The sequence below is a fragment of the Pseudonaja textilis genome, chromosome 2 (assembly GCF_049901715.1).
Source record: "Pseudonaja textilis isolate UNSWEBS1 chromosome 2, rPseTex1.2, whole genome shotgun sequence".
Lineage (NCBI taxonomy): Eukaryota > Metazoa > Chordata > Lepidosauria > Squamata > Elapidae > Pseudonaja > Pseudonaja textilis.
Window position 1 is genome coordinate 135,593,661 of NC_141991.1, and position 14,312 is coordinate 135,607,972.

Here is a 14,312-nt window from a genome sequence, read left to right on the forward strand (position 1 = left end):
TTTTGAATTTAATTTAAATAATTTCTTACAAACTTTGGGAGTTTTTTAAACAGGGTGACTTAAATTCAATGATTAATCAGACTTGGGATGAATTTTTACAAGTCTGAACATATGTCTTGAAATAAAGTTTCAATGTAGTATTGCATTTATAGAATGGCTTTGTAAATGTTTGTTTTTTGTATTTTTATATAATACTAGCTCTATACCCGTGCTTTGCTACAAAATTATGTGGTTGGGCTAAGTTTTGAGGGAGGAAAATAAGGGGGAGGGAATTGTGCTCTGCCTACCAGCATCCATCAGTATTTATCTGGCTAGCATCCTGTCAATGTGAGAGAGAGTTGAGGGCTGTTTGGAAACTGAAACATGGAAACTGAAACAGTATTTGCTGTGTGAGCAAGAAGGAGACAGCAAGGAACCGTATTTGCTGTGTGAGCAAGGAGACAGCAAGGGACCTGGACTTGGCTTAGCTCAAGTGTTCTGTACTAAAGCTGGTTGCTGCTGTGAAAGTGAAAGTGAAACTCCTCTCCTCTGCTTCTGTTTTGCATTTGGAACAGATTTCTTGTCAGGTGGGGAGGGGGAGTAGAACTCCTTAGCATCACAGCTAAGTTAATAATAATATACGAAATATGAATGCTCTGATGGTCATTTCGAAAAATCCTTTCTTAGTGAGCACCTAAAAGCCAAGAGGAACATAGATGCCAAATTTCACGTTTGTAGGCTTTATGATACTGGAGATTTTGTGATGATGCATGACTGGTATTTTGCTTTTATATATATAGATTTGAATAACTCCCAAGATCATCAATCATCTTTCTGGTGCTGGTAAGAGTATCACAGTTAAGGGATAACTTCAGGTGTGGTATTCAAATGTTTTTACTACCAGTTCTGTGGGCGTGACTTGGTGGGCATGGTGTGGCTTGGTTGGTGTGGCATAGCTTGGTGGGCGTCGCCTGGTGGGCATGGCAGGGGAAAGTTACTGCAAAATCCCCATTCCCTCCCCACCCTACTAACCTGCTTTCCAGCTCCGTTCTCCTGTGCAAGGCAACAAAAGAAGACCCAGCCGATCAGCTCGGGAGGAAGAGAATAGATGGGGGCGGGGCCAGTCAGAGGTGGCATTTGTCGGTTCTCTGAACTACTCAAAATTTCCACTACCAGTTCTCCAGAACTGGTCAGAACCTGCTGAATACCCACCTCTGGATAACTTCCTTGTTAAAGAAGGAGTGTCATCTCGTTCTACCATCTGTTACCTTTTATCTGATTTTTCCTTTTCTGTTATTCCCCGTGGTTTACTTTTCCCTCTGTTCATTTGTATAATTTTAATTATACAAAATTATAATTGTATAATTTTCCTCTTCTCACCCAAACTTACAAAATGTTGTAGGATGGTGCCGAGGGGCTGCTGATACAGGAATTAAAACAAGAGCAACTTAATCCTGAAAGGAGATCACAGTCGTATGGTGGATATCAGAGAGAAATGAATGGTGCCTCATCTGAGTCTGGCTATGGGCCGCTCAAGATGTTCCAACTTAGGCCTGGGGAAACTGAGAATTCTTGACTCTGGAGAGAATTCTACATCAAGGCGGGGCCTTTCAGTCAGTCTTGACTGCTGTGTGGACAAGTCCATGCAATTTTCATGGCAGTGTGTTTGGAGGTACTACGAACCCTATCACTGATATATTCCTATGATATTTTTAATTTTACTATCAGCCCATCACTGGAGTGAAGTAAAGTTTCCTTGACTCCCAGTAACTTTGGGACACATCAATGGCAATCAGAAAGATTTTGCTATTGGGTGTGTTTTGTTTTGTTGCCTTCCCAGCAGTGGTGGGATTCAAAAAATTTTACTACTGGTTCTGAGGGCGTGGCTTGGTGGGCGTGGCAGGGAAAGGTTACTGCAAAATCTCATTCCCTCCCCATCCCACTAACCTGCTTTTCAGCTCCATTCTCCTCTGCAGGGCAACCAGAGAAGACCCAGCCAATCAGCTGCGACTTGGGAGGCAGAGAAGAGATTGGGGAGGGGCCAGTCAGAGGTGGGATTGGCTGGTTCTCTGAACTACTCAAAATTTCTGCTACCGGTTCTCCAGAACTGATCAGAACCTGCTGAATGCCGCCTCTGCTTCCCAGGCTAAATCGGTAGCCGCTCCTCCTAGTAGTTACTAGATCTGTTTCTGCCTAGCCTGTCAAGATCTTTGACTTTTTAAATTTATTTAATTTAATTTGTCCATCACTTACAAGATAACAGGTATAAGAATAAACATAGTGATGAACACATGAAATGGATACATATAAGAAAAATAAAAGAAACAATAGTATAGGGACGGTAGGCACGTTGGTGTGCTTATGCACGCCCTCTACAGACCTCTTAGGAAAGGGGTGAGGTCAATAGTAGACAGTCTAAGGTTAAAATTTGGGGTGGGGGGTGGGGAAGAACCCACAGAGTCAGGTAGAGTATTCCAGACATTGACCCCTCTGTTGCTGAAGTCGTATTTCCTGCAATCAAGTTTGGTGCGGTTTATCTTGAGTTTGTATCTATTGTGTGCTCTTGTATTGTTATGGTTGAAGCTGAAGTATCCATTGACAGGTAGGACATTGCAATGTAGCATGACACAGCAAGGCAGCTTTTAAGAAACACAGTGAAATAAATCAGATAAATACCTGCAAATGCCACAGGTGAGGTTGCCATGTCCACCAGAGCAGTGGTGTGCATCAGGCTGGGTGTCTCCACATTGGCAGTCACAGGTTGTTGACACCTCTACATGGATCTCCTCTCCCACTCCCAATACTCGCAACACCAGCTTCTGGGATTCAGGTAGGCAGGTGGTTGCCATTACCTTCACTGTAAATTGCACCTTGGGAAGATAAGTGAATGAGAGGGGCTCCATCAACTTCCCTAAGTGATAAATCTGTGACAATCCAGATGTTGCCAAATCCCAGATGCCAGCATCCCTCTACCCATGCTTAGTCTGCGGGAGCTGTAACATAGCAACCTCTTTGAGAGCCTCTTCAGAGACATACTTGGAGCCTTCAGAACAGTGGTAGGATTCAAATTTTTTTACTACCGGTTCTGTGGGCTTGGCTTAGTTGGTGGGTGTGGCTTGGTAGGCATGGAAGGGGAAGGACCCTGCAAAATCCCATTCCCTCCCCACCCCACTAACCTGCTTTCCAGCTCTGTTCTCCTGTGCAGGGCAACAAAAGAAGACCCAGCTGGGATTCGGGAGGCAAAGAATAGATGGGGGCAGGGCCAGTCAGAGGTGGTATTTGCTGGTTCTCTGAACTACTCAAAATTTCCGCTACCGGTTCTCCAGAACTGGTCAGAACCTGCTGAATACCAGCTCTGCTTCAGAAGCTCTTGACTTAAATACTCACCAATTGGTTGACAGACACGTCACTGCATTCTCCACCCTCTGTCTGCCCATAGGTTTCTGTGTCCCCACAATGGGAGTCATAAGCAATGGAGATCCCAGGTGGAAGGTCTGAGAAATGTCCCAGTTTCACTGTGGAGGCAAGACTCTGTGGAGAGATGAATAGAATCTGTTGTGAGTAGGCTTATGACTTGAATGGTACAACGCTGCAAAGCAAGGCCAAAAAGAAGAATGTTTACACATGCTCTTACTAGCAGACACAGTGATTAGGGAGAGCCTGTGCTTCAAAACTCAGCTCAGTTATTTGCTTTAAGAAAGCCGCAGTTTACTTCTACCATGGGAGCATCAACTTGACTACTAGGCAGCAAATATGATTGGGATGATGTATATACCATCAGAACAAAATGAGATAAAATTATTAAAAGTTACCAAAACAGAAACGGTATACCAAATATTAGCCCCTCTGTGTTGCAGGAGCTTAGCATAGCATATAGTAAATATGGCTATATAAGGTATCCTGTCAGACACGAATGATCAGGTTTGATGTGAAGGTTCTATGAAACTGATTTATTGCTAATTGTGTCTATGCATAGAAATTTTCTCAGCTAACAGCACATGATTGGAATTAGATAAGGGGCCAATGGGATTTGGGCTTAGTTCATTTGGGCTACATAGGGATTCTAGGCTGATCCCTCTTTTAACCCTACCCTCAGCTTCTGCCACTCCTTCTTCTATATCTCTTCTCTCTCTCTCTCTCTCTCTCTCTCTCTCTCTCTCTCTCTCTCTCTCTCTCTATATATATATATATATATATATATATATATATATATATATATATATATATAGGAGCCTCTGTGGCGCAGTGGTTAGAGTGCAGTACTGCAAGTTACTTCTGCTTGCAGCCAGCTGCCTGCAATTTGGCAGTTCAAATCTCACCAGGCTCAAGGTTGACTCAGCCTTCCATCCTTCCAAGGTGGGTAAAATGTGGACCCAAATTGTTGGGGGCAAAATGCTGACTCTGTGAACTGCTTAGAGTGGGCTGTAAAGCACTATAAAGCGGTATATAAGTCTAAGTGCTATTGCTATATAGCATATATGGACGCAATATAGCATCCTAGCATTCTTTATCCCATTTCCCCCTACAAAAACTACCTTTTGAGGTAGATGTGGCTGGGAGGGGACATCTAACATAAAATCATTCGCTGAGTTTCCATGGTTGAAGGTCAAGTAGAACCTGGATCTCCTCAGTGCCGATCTAACATCTTAAACTCTACACCATCTGAGAACTTATCTGTTACAATGGCTGAGAAAGAGGAGAGAATTCTGTCCCGGCCACATTCCCGTTCTATGCATGGAGGTGGGAACCCTTTTCTTTCATCGGCTGACTTGGTTTGCATCAACCCCAAGGTGAAGCAAAACATGGCATCCAGTCTCTGCCTATTCATTCACTTGCCTGCATATGGTGGCTTGACTTCTCTTGAACTTGGGAATGTTTGGACGCAAGCCAAGGTAATTAACTTCTAAGCAGGATCCTCTCAATTTCGCTCACTGCTGGGTCTGAGAATATCCAAAACAAACTCTGAAAATTTGCCCTACGATAGAAGAGCTGTATGAGAAAGCCTCCCCTGATGTACAGTCCATTCAAGGGGCTCAGAGTGCTTCTAAGTTATCTCCCAGCTAAGATAGTTTATGAAGTCTGCTTATTTCTTATTAGAGCATGCGCATTGGATCCCTTCAGGCCATTTTCTGAGTAATGCCCAAGTAGAGGAGGATACTGGAAAAGTGATCATTCCCCTCGTAAGTGATCAGGATTAATTTCAGATGAGCCAGACTACTCGTTGTCCTCACTTTATAGGCATCTTCTATGAGCTGCACCACATTTCTGGAGTCGGACTTCAGTTCCCCCACCACTGACTTTGGAATGAGCTTGCTCAGCTCCTAGAGAGGAGAAGAAAATGTGAGGGGGAGATTCTCCAATCGTCCAAGTACATCTCCCTTCCCCACTCTTCAACTCAGCAGTCACCTTGTATAAGGACAGCCTGGAACTAGTCACGGCAAATATGGGTTGAATGTTAGATTTGGACAACACTTCAGCCAAGTGCCCAAGAGAAGGGTAGTCCTGCAAAGAGACAGAGGCTGTGGTTACAGGGGCAGGTGCTTTTCTTCATTTTCCTCCTCTAGGAACCTCCCCTTCCTTCTCCTCAGGACTTCAGATAGAATCCAGGAGCTTTGGTACTCTCCTTCCAAGCCAAATGTCGTAAATTTACTCTTACACTCCAAAAAAAGCACAGTCTGGAGAAGGCCATTTTCACCCTCCCAGAGGCCTGGGGGAGGCCATTTTCACCCTCCTAGAAGCCTGGGGGCGGCCATTTTCACCCTCCCAGAGGCCTGGGGGAGGCCTCCAGAGGCCCTTGGGAGGGAGAAAAATGGCCCTCCCATAAGTACTGGAAGTTCAGAAATGGGCCTGTTTCCGGCTTCTGGTGGGCCTCCGGAACCCGGGAGAGGCTGGTTTTGGCCCAGGAGAAGCCTCCGGACTCTTGGGAGGGTGAAATTCCAGTAGGCCATGCCCACCATGGCCATGCCCACCCAGCAGCCAAGCAGCAACCCGGTTGCTGGGATTTTTGAATCCCACCCCTGATCAGAACATTTATATACACATCCACTGTCAAACTACCAGCTTATTTCCCTAGCTGCTATAGAGGAATAGGGAATAGTACAATATTGTGATGTTGAGCTCAGTAATATAAAAAGTTGGGGTGGGGAGGCAAATGTACAGCTCTCATTCTTGGTGACAATGACCCCATAACCAAATTAAGGGTTAAAGATACAGGTGAAACTCGAAAAATTAGAATATAGTGCAAAAGTTCATTTATTTCAGTAATGCAACTTAAAAGGTGAACCTAATATATGAGAAGATTCATTACATGCAAAGCAAGATACTTCAAGCCATGATTTGTCATAATTGTGATTATTATGGCTTACAGCTCATGAAAACCCCAAATCTACAATCTCAGAAAATTAGAATATTACATGGAATCAATAAAACAAGGATTGTACATAGACCAATATCAGACCTCTGAAAAGTATAAGCATGCCTATGGACTCAGTACTTGGTTTGGGCCCCTTCTGCAGCAATTACTGCCTCAATGCGGCGTGGAATGGAAGCTATCAGCCTGTGGCACTGCTGAGGTGTTATAGAAGACCAGGATGCTTCAATTGCGGCCTTCAGCTCTTCTGCATTGTTCGGTCTCATGTCTCTCATATTTCTCTTGGCAATGCCCCTAGACTCTCTATGGGGTTCAGGTCAGGCAAATTTGCTGGCCAATCAAGCACAGTAATCCCATGGTCATTGAACCAGGTTTGGGTGCTTTTGGCAGTGTGGGCAGGTGCCAAGTCCTGCTGGAAAATGAAGTCAGCATCCCCATAAAGCTCATCTGTGGAAGGAAGCATGAAGTGCTCCAAAATCTCCTGGTAGATGGCTGCATTGACCCTGGACTTAATGAAGCACAGTGGACCAACACCAGCAGATGACATGGTTCCCCAAATCAACACAGACTGTGGAAACTTCACACTGGACTTCAAGCATCTTGCAGTGTGTGCCTCTCCATTCTTCCTCCAGACTCTGGGTCCTTGGTTTCCAAATGAGATGCAAAAAATACTCTCATTGGAAAAAAGGACTTTGGACCACTGAGCAACAGACCAGGTTTTTCTTTAGCCCAGGTAAGATACTTCTGACATTGTTTGTTGTTCAGGAGCGATTTGACAAGAGGAATACAACATTTGAAGCCCATGTCCAGGATCCGTCTGTGTGTGGTGGCTCTTGATGCACTGACTCCAGCCTCAGTCCACTCCTTGTGAAAATCCCCACCACTTTTGAATGGCCTTTTCCTGACAATCCTCTCCAGGCTGCGGTCATCCCTGCTGCTTGTGCACCTTTTTCTTCCACACTTTTCCCTTCCACATAACTTTCTATTAATGTGCTTTGATACAGCACTTTGGGAACATCCAACTCCTTTTGAGGCTTTCGCTTCTTACGGAGAGTGTCAATGATGGTTTTCTGTACAACTGTCAGGACAGCAGTCTTTCCCATGATTGTGATTCCGACTGAACCAGACTGAGAGGCCATTTTAAGGCTCAGGAACCCTTTGCAGGTGTTATGGCTTAATTAGCTGATTAAAGTGGGACACTTTGAGCCTAGAATATTGAACCTTTTCACAATATTCTAATTTTCTGAGATTGTGGATTTGGGGTTTTCATGAGCTGTAAGCCATAATCATCTCAATTATGACACATCACGGCTTGAACTATCTTGCTTTGCATGTAATGAGTCTATCATATATATTAGTTTCACCTTTTAAGTTGCATTACTGAAATAAATGAACTTTTGCACGATATTCTAATTTTTCGAGTTTCACCTGTATGCTCAAAGGACAAACCAGGGTTAGACAACCTGACATGCTTCAGATTTGGGTCAATTTCTCATTGGCTCTTATTTTTACTGCATTGGTCAAGGCTTATGGGAGTTGTTAGTGGATTTTTCGTTACTTACTATTGCAACAAATAATCTTACATCCAATGTTATTGCTCATAACAATGGAAAGTACAACTGATATTTGCTCCCTTTTCCTTGGCTAATGACTAGACATTGCTATGAGGAAACATGTTTGATGGTTGTGGGATGGATTCAGTAATCCCAGAGATAGGCAGGATAGACCATCCAAATCACCCATTGGTCCACACATTTACTTTCTCCCTGTTCTTCCTTCCCCCATCAACTTCACAGCCGCAAGCATTTCCATCATGGAGGGACTTCCTCATCATTTCCCTCCCACAGAATTTCAATCAATGCGGGCTGGGAGATTTTTCAATCTCTTTGTTGTCTCCCTATGCCAGGTGGGTGTGTGCAGAGGATTTGGGTTCTGCTTCAATACCTCCTGCAATCTGATGCTCTTCAGATGCATGAGACTTCAACGGTCAGAATTCCTCCTTCAACTAGAGTTAAAATCCAATGCATCAAGAAGATACCAGGTTTTGAGAAGATCGTGCCACTTAATTGTTCAGCACCCCTGAGAGTCCCAGGTTTCGGTGTTGTAGACACTGCCCTTTCACTTATTTTCTGAGTAAGCTTTTCAAGAAAAAAAGAAACCTACATAGAGGTGACTTTTGCTGTATACACCATTGGCATCCAGGTGGCAGCGGCCATCATTGGGCATATGGATCCCTGCCAATTTTCCATCCCCTGCAGTGTGGAAAGTGCCATCTGAAGTGAAAACCAGCAGACTTGTCACATTACGCCAGCCAATCTGCTCCTGGAAAGACAGAGCAAGGATCAGGTGAGATCTCCCACATTCAAAACAGCAACTTCAATTACATCAATGTTTTCAATCTGAATACTCATTCGCCATGTCTCAAGAGTGCTGCATATTCAGAAGAGGTTAAGATGCATTTGAATAAGGCTCGGATCAAAATTCAAGATCTGTTAGACCTACCAATATCAAACCTCAGGTTTTGTCACTTGCTTTAATTTTTAGAAAACAAGATTTCCAACTGAAAATGTGGAAAGCAGCAAACAAATCTAAGATAGCAGTGGCCCAAGTTTGAATGATCAGACTGTGTGATGGCAATGAAATTTTGTTGAATTTTGCTTCAGACTGAGAAAAATTAGAAGTGGCTTCTGGTTGAGGATCTATGGTGGAATAGACATCCCTGATGCCAGGATGGTATTGCTGCAGAAGAGGACAGCCAGTACCAGTGGTGGGATTCAAAAATTTTTACTACCGGTTCTGTGGGCATGGCTTGGTGGGCATGGCAGGGGAAGGATACTGTAAAATCCCCATTCCCTCCCCACTCTTAGGGGAAGGATATTGCAAAATCCCATTCCCTTCCCACCCCACTAACCTGCTTTCCAGCTCCGTTCTCCTGTGCAGGGCAACAAAAGAAGACCCAGCCAATCAGCTGAGACTCGGGAGGCAGAGAATAGATGGGGGAGGGGCCAGTCAGATGTGGTATTCTGAACTACTCAAAATTTCCACTACCGGTTCTCTGAACTACTCAAAATTTCTTCTACCGGTTCTCCAGAATTCATCAGAACCTGCTGAATACCACCTCTGGCCAGTACAGTCTTTCTGGGTAAAGGAGAGATTGTGAGATCGCCTACTTGCATTCCGTACAACTGCTCTTCATGAAGAGATGGCAGAAACTGAGGGTTTTGTGTTTGACCCGAGAGTTGAGCAGTGGGGAGGGCTTTTAATCAAGCTCACAGTCATAATGCAACTTATATGGATACAAGGTTTGTGCAAGCCTCAGTTTCTTAAACACTTTCGGATATAATTAATTTACAGCTAAAGAGAGATTGTTTGAGCAGCAGGGTAAGCTTATTCCACTTTGGTGAGTCAACATTCTTTCTGGATTACAAAGGTATTTAAAGATTTTTAAATGCTTTGTGAAAAGTCTAACAAGGAGTAGGTATGAGTTTAAAACAAAGGGAGGAGGAGGAGGGAGGGAGGAGAGGAGGAAGGAAGGAAGGAAGGAAGGAAGGAAGGAAGGAAGGAAGGAAGGAAGGAAGGAAGGAAGAGACCTGGTCTGCATAATCCTAGCCTCATAGCTATCTAATGCAGTGGTCCCCAACCTTTTTTGTACCAGGGACCAGTGGCCCGGTACAAAATGATCCACGGACCGGTACCGGCATCAGCACGCATGACCAAGGCAAGGTGAACCGAGAGACCGGCCAGCCAGCCCCCCACTTCTCCCCACCACCTTCAACTCCTCCTTTGTACCTTCTCGTGGTCTATGGGCTTTTCGGGCTCTTTCTTAATCTCCTCCTGAGTAACGCGAGACTCCACCGCCATCAGGAAGGCTCTTCGTTTGAAGCTGCCCCCCCCCTTCGATGAAACTAAGGCGCGAGGATTCCTTCAGCACTCAAATGCCATTTTCCGATGACCAACAAGCTCACCTGGAAGCACTTTCTCAAGCGCCGTCGAAACAAGATGGCGGCGCCCAAGCAAAGTAGGCGGCCCGGTACAAAATGATCCACGGACCAGTACCAGTCCGTGGCCCAGTGGTTGGGGACCCCTGATCTAATAGATTTAGCAAGCCTAAGAGCTATCCAGAGTAAGGAAGGAGGTATATTATTTTCCACAGGAAAAATATCAAAATAATTCTTTCTTTGAGAGCAAGTGGGAAGGAAGGAACTCCTTGAGAATGTCCTGATTTTGTTGTGGGGAAAAATAGTCAAAACTTTGAATGAAGTATTAAAATATCAGCAGTTACCAAACTTGGGGGAAATCACATATAATGGGGGAATAAGTTTATAAAGTTTGACATGGTATAGAAAAAGCAGCTAGGTTTCTTTCTCATTCTCTCTCTCAGCACTGAAAAGAAAGGGATTAAGGTGCCATCCATGGAAACTGAGTAAAAAAAGAATAAGTTCTGCTTAACTCATAGTTTAGTCTGCTCTGGCAGGACTGTTCTGCTGGTTATGACAAGTTAGAAAAGTTAATAATGATATTAATCAGTTGATGTTTAGCAGCCCTTACCTTGAAAGTTGAATCCTGGATAAATTGTGAAAATGGAGAAGCCTTATTAGGATGGGACCTTTCTTACTGCTCTTCCTAGCACAGGGCAACATGGACACAATTCACTTCAGCACCTCAGAGGCCAGAGGGTTACAAACCTCTGGGTTGGAGGTACCTTGCCAGCAGGTGCTCCACAGTTATTGAAGACTGTGAGCTCAGGGCTTCTGCTACACTCACCTTGCAAATGGCTGCCTGCATGAGAGCATCAAAGCCTCCTTCTGCGTCATCCAGGTTGGCTGAGATGTGCTGCTGACCAACCCTGCTTTCAAACTCACTGGCGTTCTCAGTCAGAGCAAGCACATGCCTATAGCTGAAAGCCGGCTGGCAGTTCTCCTTTGGGATTTGGCAGGGATGTTTCTGCTTGGAAGGAACCATATTCACATAAGGCAGCACGGTCTTGTCCACAAAGGCACCAAATCCTGCAAGAAAAAGATCTTCTGTCTTCCTCAGCCTGTGTACACATTGCAACGCTACTCATGGATTCCCACCATTTTCTCTTTCTCACAGTCCTAAAGTCAGGGTGGGGGGCAGAGGTGGTATTGGGCAGGTTCTGACCAGTTCTGGAGAACCGGTAGCGGAAATTTTGAGTAGTTAGGAGAACTGGCAAATACCACTTCTGACTGGCCCCGCCCCCATCTATTCTCTGCCTCCCAAATCCCAGCTGATTGGCTGGGTTTTCTTTGGTTGCCCTGCACAGGAGAACGGAGCTGGAAAGCAAGTTAGTGGGGTGGGGAGGGAATGAGATTTTGCAGTAACCTTCCTCCAGGAGTGGGGAGGGAATGGGGATTTTACAGTATCCTTCCCCTGCCATGCCCACCAAGCCACACCACGCCTCCAAGCCATGCCCACAGAACCGGTATTAAAAAAAGATTCAATCCCCCCACTGATGGTGGGAGAATTGTAGTTTCACACATGCAAGATTCTATTAATGTTTCCTGCCTGGCAGTGGTGGGATTCAAATGTTTTTACTACCGGTTCTGTGGGCATGGCTTGGTGGGCGTGGCAGGGAAAGGATACTGCAAATCTCCAGTCAGAGGTTGTATTTGCCGGTTCTCCAAACTATTCAAAATTTCTGCTACCAGTTCTCCAGAACTGGTCAGAACCTGCCAAATACCACCTCTGCTGCCTGGCCTACTTAAAATAAATGTGTCCAAAGTCAAACTAGTTCTAGTTTTCATGTATTGTTGGGAATACTTTTTACATCTTTTCTTCTAAGGCTTGCACTGACCTATGATGCCTTTCCTTCTGTGCTTCCCCGGTCAGAGTTTTGACTACATACCAATCTTCACTGAGGTAGTAACTTTGCGCAGGGCAGCCATCAAGTCACTTCCCAGTTGCTTGATCTTCTCCAGGTCATCCTTCATGGAGTAGGACAAGTCCATGAGGTAGTAGAGGTCCACAGGATAACCCTCAGCCCGTTTGAAGCGGACAGTGAAACTCTGTTCCTTTCCTACAGGCACAGAAGGGAGGAAGGAAAGAAAGAAGATGCATCTGGCCTAGGAAGGAATGGGAGGAACATTCCTACTGGCAAGCTATTCAGATCAGGCAGATTCTTTAGAGTCTGGAGGGTTTTTTCCCCCCCCCCCAACTTACCAGGCCGAAGCTGAAGCGCTATTCTTTGGGGTGACAGTTGTGTGATGTTTTCGTGGTAGATGTTATCTTTCAGAGGCCTGTCCTCCAAAATATGCTGCTTGCCTTGGGGATCCATGATCTCACTGGGAAGGCAGCCACGATACTCCAACGCTGGCCGAGGGGCACAACGCTCTGCGTCAGACTCTCCCGCTTGTATGAAATCCTGGGAAGAACGTGGAGGCTGTTGTTTGCAATGCTGCCTTATTTAATCCCACCATTCAGAATTCCCATAGCAGATGAGCAGAGGGCTGTTGTTCTTCCTACTCAATACCCAAAGCTTTCAAACCAGCGGAAGAGAAACTTGATGAAAATGGTATTTTCTATGATTGTAATCTCGTGCTGCAGCCCATCCTCAAGGAACTTGTCTCTCTCCAGAATGTGGAGAGAGAGAGAGAGGGAGGGAGAGAGGGAGGGAGGGAGGGAGGGAGAGAGAGAGAGAGAGAGAGAGAGAGAGAGAGAGAGAGAGAGAGAAGTTCCTCGAGGATTTCACAAGAAGAGTTCTCCACTCCTCTACTCGTTGCAGAATACCTGATGCCATCAGACTTGAAACTCTAGACCTAGAAAACCTAGAACTACGCCGCCTTCGGTCCAATCTTAAGTATAGTATATAAAATCATACATTGCAATGTCCTACCTGCAAATGAATACTTCAGCTTCAACCATAACAACAATAGAGCAAACAATAGATACACACTCAAGGTTAAATTGCACCAAACTTGATTGCAGGAAATACGACTTCAGCAACAGAGGGGTCAATGTCTGGAATATTCTACCTGACTCTGTGGTTTCTTCCCCAAACCCCAAAAACTTTAACCTTAGACTGTCTACTATTGACCTCACCCCTTTCCTAAGAGGTCTGTATAAGGTCTGCATAAGCGCACCAACATGCCTACCGTCCTTGTCCTATTGTTTCTTTTTTATTTTTCTTATATGTATCCATTTCATGTATTCATAACTATGTTTATACATATACCTATTATCTTGTAAGCGATTGACAAATCAAATAAATAATAAAATAAATAGGATGGGCTCCAGCACAAGTCCAAATACTTAGAAGAATAAATCTCTGATTCTGATGACTAACTCAGATTGAATCCTGCATTCATTATTCATTTTATTATGTCCTGTTTATAGTCATGATCTTGTACTGTCTCATGTTCATGACTAGAAGGAGCATGATAGCAGGAAATAAGACACCAGAAGTCACAGTTTATACCAAGGGTCTTCAAATTTGGCAAGTTTAAGATTTGTGGACTTCAACTCCCAGAATTCCTGAGCTAACATGAGTGGAGGAGGAATTCTGGGAGTTGAAGAAATTCACAAGTCTTAAAGCTGTCAAGGTTGAAGACCCCTGGTTTATAACCTGCCTGCTAAAAAAAAAAGGACAGTGGAGGGATTAAAATTCAGCATATTGAGAACAGCAACTTTAAAAAAAAAATCTGCTGCTTTCCATGGCTTAAAAATGCCCACTTCCAATTAAAACATATTGCAGTAAGAAGGGTTTATAAATGCAGAAGGGTTGTGATCATCTTGGAAGAGATGTAGGTGAAAGAAGATGACATGTCTCCTTTAAGAACAAACCCTACAGTGAGAAAGGCAGATCCCAAAACAAGTCTGCATTTTTACTTGCAGGAAACAAAACGTACATGATTTTCCGGGTAAGAATGATTTAACTAACCAATAGCCCAGCTTTAGAGCAGTGTTTCTCAACATTGGCATCTTCAAGATGTGTGGACTTCAACTC

General features: G+C 44.4%; 1 protein-coding gene across 4 annotated transcripts in view; it reads right to left on the reverse strand.

The window, feature by feature from the left end:
• ITGB7 (integrin subunit beta 7) overlaps positions 1-14,312 on the reverse strand; it is a 70,885-nt gene that overhangs the window by 24,801 nt on the left and 31,772 nt on the right. For all 4 annotated transcript variants that reach the window (XM_087925390.1, XM_087925388.1, XM_026713688.2 and 1 more), the window contains 8 exons: positions 12,530-12,731; positions 12,216-12,386; positions 11,114-11,355; positions 8,513-8,671; positions 5,386-5,481; positions 5,211-5,300; positions 3,367-3,510; positions 2,656-2,849 (listed from right to left, as the gene is read on the reverse strand). In XM_087925390.1, the coding sequence (XP_087781516.1) occupies positions 2,656-2,849; positions 3,367-3,510; positions 5,211-5,300; positions 5,386-5,481; positions 8,513-8,671; positions 11,114-11,355; positions 12,216-12,386; positions 12,530-12,731 (1,298 nt within the window). The remainder of the gene's footprint in view (positions 1-2,655; positions 2,850-3,366; positions 3,511-5,210; positions 5,301-5,385; positions 5,482-8,512; positions 8,672-11,113; positions 11,356-12,215; positions 12,387-12,529; positions 12,732-14,312) is intronic.